The sequence below is a fragment of the Epinephelus moara genome, chromosome 24, assembly GCF_006386435.1.
Source record: "Epinephelus moara isolate mb chromosome 24, YSFRI_EMoa_1.0, whole genome shotgun sequence".
Taxonomy (NCBI): Eukaryota; Metazoa; Chordata; class Actinopteri; order Perciformes; family Serranidae; genus Epinephelus; species Epinephelus moara.
Genome location: NC_065529.1, coordinates 44,439,674 through 44,442,700, shown reverse-complemented (window position 1 = coordinate 44,442,700; position 3,027 = coordinate 44,439,674). Strand labels below are relative to the sequence as shown.

The following is a 3,027-nucleotide window of genomic DNA, read 5'->3' as shown; positions in this document are numbered from 1 at the left end:
GCATCCTCCCATGACCCTCTACCACTGTGCCAAATTTCACATGGATTGACCAAGTCAGGGAGGAGAAAAACGTGGAACAGACACACACACACACACACACACACACACACACACACAGTTTTTGTCATTATATAGTAAAATTATGATCAGTAACACAATAATTGTAAGCAACAAAATTAAGCTTTGATTCCCATTTTAATTTAGTTCAATAGAAGAAAATGTGTAACACCCAGTTCAAACTAAAGATTTGTGGTGAGACAAAACCTTTTTAGAACATTGCAGAGAAAAGTTGCAGCAGTGTGAAGTGGCTAATCTCTGCTTGACTTCAGCCAGCCAATGGTGTCACTTCCAACTCAGCTAGTCAAGTCGCCAGCAGCTGGTTTAAAGGGATAGTGCACCCAAAAACGAAAATTCAGCCATTATCTACTCACCCATATGCTGAGGGAGTGGGTAGCAACACAACTCCACCTAATGGAGGCTGACGGCGCCCCAGATTCAAACGTCCAAAAACATATATTTGAAACCACAAAATATCTCCATACTGCTCGTCCGTAGTGATCCAAGTGTCCTGAAGCTCCGACATAAAAAGTTGTTTGGAAAAACGTCATTTGAACTCTGTTTTTAGCCTCATTGTAGCCTGTAGCTCTGACTGCCTCTCTGTACACCACGCTCATGTGTGCACGCTTGCGCACAAGAACTTGCACGTGAACACACATGAACGTGGTGAACGCGGGCTTCAGACTTGAGAGAAATGGTGCTAAAGAGGTAAAACTGATTAAAAAATCATGTCCTTTCAAACAATGCTGGGATGTTCAAGCTCACATTGGGCTTTTTTTCCTCTCTCTTTCTTAAAGTCAGGGATGAACACAAAAACATCCCATCATTACATTTATACGCTGTGCTTAATAAGCTTTTGTTTATCCTGTGTTCACAGCTGCAACTCCAAAGCCATATACCAGGACGCTGAATGCCACAGAGGACTGGGTGCTGCTGCAGTGTGAGGCCCAGGGTGCTTCTCCAAAACCACATCTTCAGTGGCAGGACAGTGCTGGAAACAAACTTCCTGCTGAGGAGCCGCAGGTCTCAGAGAGAGAAGGCCGCCACTACATCACCCTCAACACCAGAGTGACCAAGAGTGACCGCTACCGCTGTGTGGTGACACAGGAGGAAATCAGTCATCAGACTCATGAGGAGACATTTGTGCCTTTCTGTGGTGAGATTTCTTTCTTTGAGATTTAATTCTCAAATAATTTTAGTTTTGATTATTAGTTTTCAAAGATTTTTAGACTCCTTTAATTGTTGTTGTGTGTAGTCTGTGACCGATGTGCTGTACCTGATATGCAGTTACATTTGAGTTTTACATTTGCTCTTTGTCATGTATTTCAGGGAAAGTGTGTGAGGACTCATCCAGCAAAGTGGCTGTTGGATGGTTTGGTGGTTGGGTTTTAGGAGCTGTTACTGTTGTTGTAGTTCAAGCTCTGCTTGTGGCTACAAAGTCCATCAGAGTAAACTGCAATAGAGGTGAGTTTATATAACGTATTCTATCAAAGTGTCCATAATGTAGTAACATAGCAGATTCACTGATATAACTAGTTTCAAAATCTATAAGCTTAATGCTGGTGGGTATATCAAGGCCTGAATATTTCAGGCTGTAACTTTTAAAGGAACAGTTCAACATTTTAAGAAATACCCTTACCTGTATTTACTTTCCTTCCAAGAGAGACATGAGAAAAATGATCGCACTGTTTCGTGTCAGAGCCGCATGTTAATTTGTTTTTTTTACACGTAGCACCGATGCTACAGAGGTTGAAAGTTTACTAGCACACACCACTAGGGTTGTAGCAATGTACTGGTTTAAAGGTAGACTAATAAATAATAATAATAATAATACATTTTATTTGGAGGGGCCTTTCAAGGCACCCAAGGTCACCTTACAGAGCATAGAATATAAAAGACATCATTAAAACATAAAGACTGTGATATAAAAGTTTACTATTATCATACCGTGTAGATTGCCTATCTATCCGTCCAGTTGCAGGAGACTTTTTCCACACTGTACCAAAAAAATGGTGTCAAGTTTTAATTATCGTAATTAAACGTTCAATCAAAAATAGCCCTTCCATTTTCATTCCTGCAAGGGTCATTCTGACTGGTAATGAAATAGTGATATTGTGAAACTGAAAACAATTTCTGAGACGGTTATTGACTGTGAAAGTCTCATGCTGTTGGAACCGTACACGTCACAATACTGAAGCACAAGTGTAATGGTATCCGTTACGTCCAGTGTAATTATTCAGATTCTGTGTAAAGGTGTGTTCACACCGGACCTGGTTTTTTTCCGCTGCCGCTCGGTTCGCCCCTTTGATATCGCTTCATCGCTCAGTTGCAATCGCTCATCAATGTGGCAGAAATCAACAGACTCGCTTTTTCGCTTTGATGACGTCATTGAAGCGATCAGGGAATTTCGGGGGGGGGGTTGCTTGACTGTCATGACATGTCAGCTTCATTAAAAGTAGAGCTGCAAATTAAAAGCAGCAATAGATGTAAAAACACACAGACACAATACATCTGTGATCAGTCCCCTAATTTAATTTTAACAATTTTTTCAATCTTCTCCAATTTCTTGTTTTATTTTATGGAAGTGATCAATGTAAGTGCACTTGTCCTAGAGCTGTCACGACAGTTTTTATAATGCAAATAACTCTGTTTAGATAAAACCTACAAGCTTCTCTTCCTATGACTTTTACTAAAAACGTGTCTTGTATGTTTTCTGAAGCCTTTAAGTTACAAAAATGAAACACACTAGACTTCTGAGCATTTATACCTCCGACCGCGGCAGTCCGCTGCTGAAAGTTATACATTTTGATACATACAGGTAGGCTATACATATTGCAAAACTCTGTAAAAGTACACCAAAGCATACATTTTCGTTTCCAAATATTTATTTGAAAACAAAACCATTCATACAGTCAATAAAAAACATTTTGTTAATAATAAAAAACGAATCTCAACAGTGACCGCGCCAGC

At 39.9% G+C, this 3,027-nt stretch overlaps 1 protein-coding gene across 1 annotated transcript in view; it reads left to right on the top strand.

The window, feature by feature from the left end:
* Window positions 1-3,027, top strand: part of LOC126385923 (butyrophilin-like protein 1) — a 22,946-nt gene that overhangs the window by 14,167 nt on the left and 5,752 nt on the right. Inside the window, exons 3-4 of the mRNA XM_050037967.1 lie at window positions 935-1,213; window positions 1,387-1,521. Coding sequence (XP_049893924.1) covers window positions 935-1,213; window positions 1,387-1,521 — 414 coding nt within the window. The remainder of the gene's footprint in view (window positions 1-934; window positions 1,214-1,386; window positions 1,522-3,027) is intronic.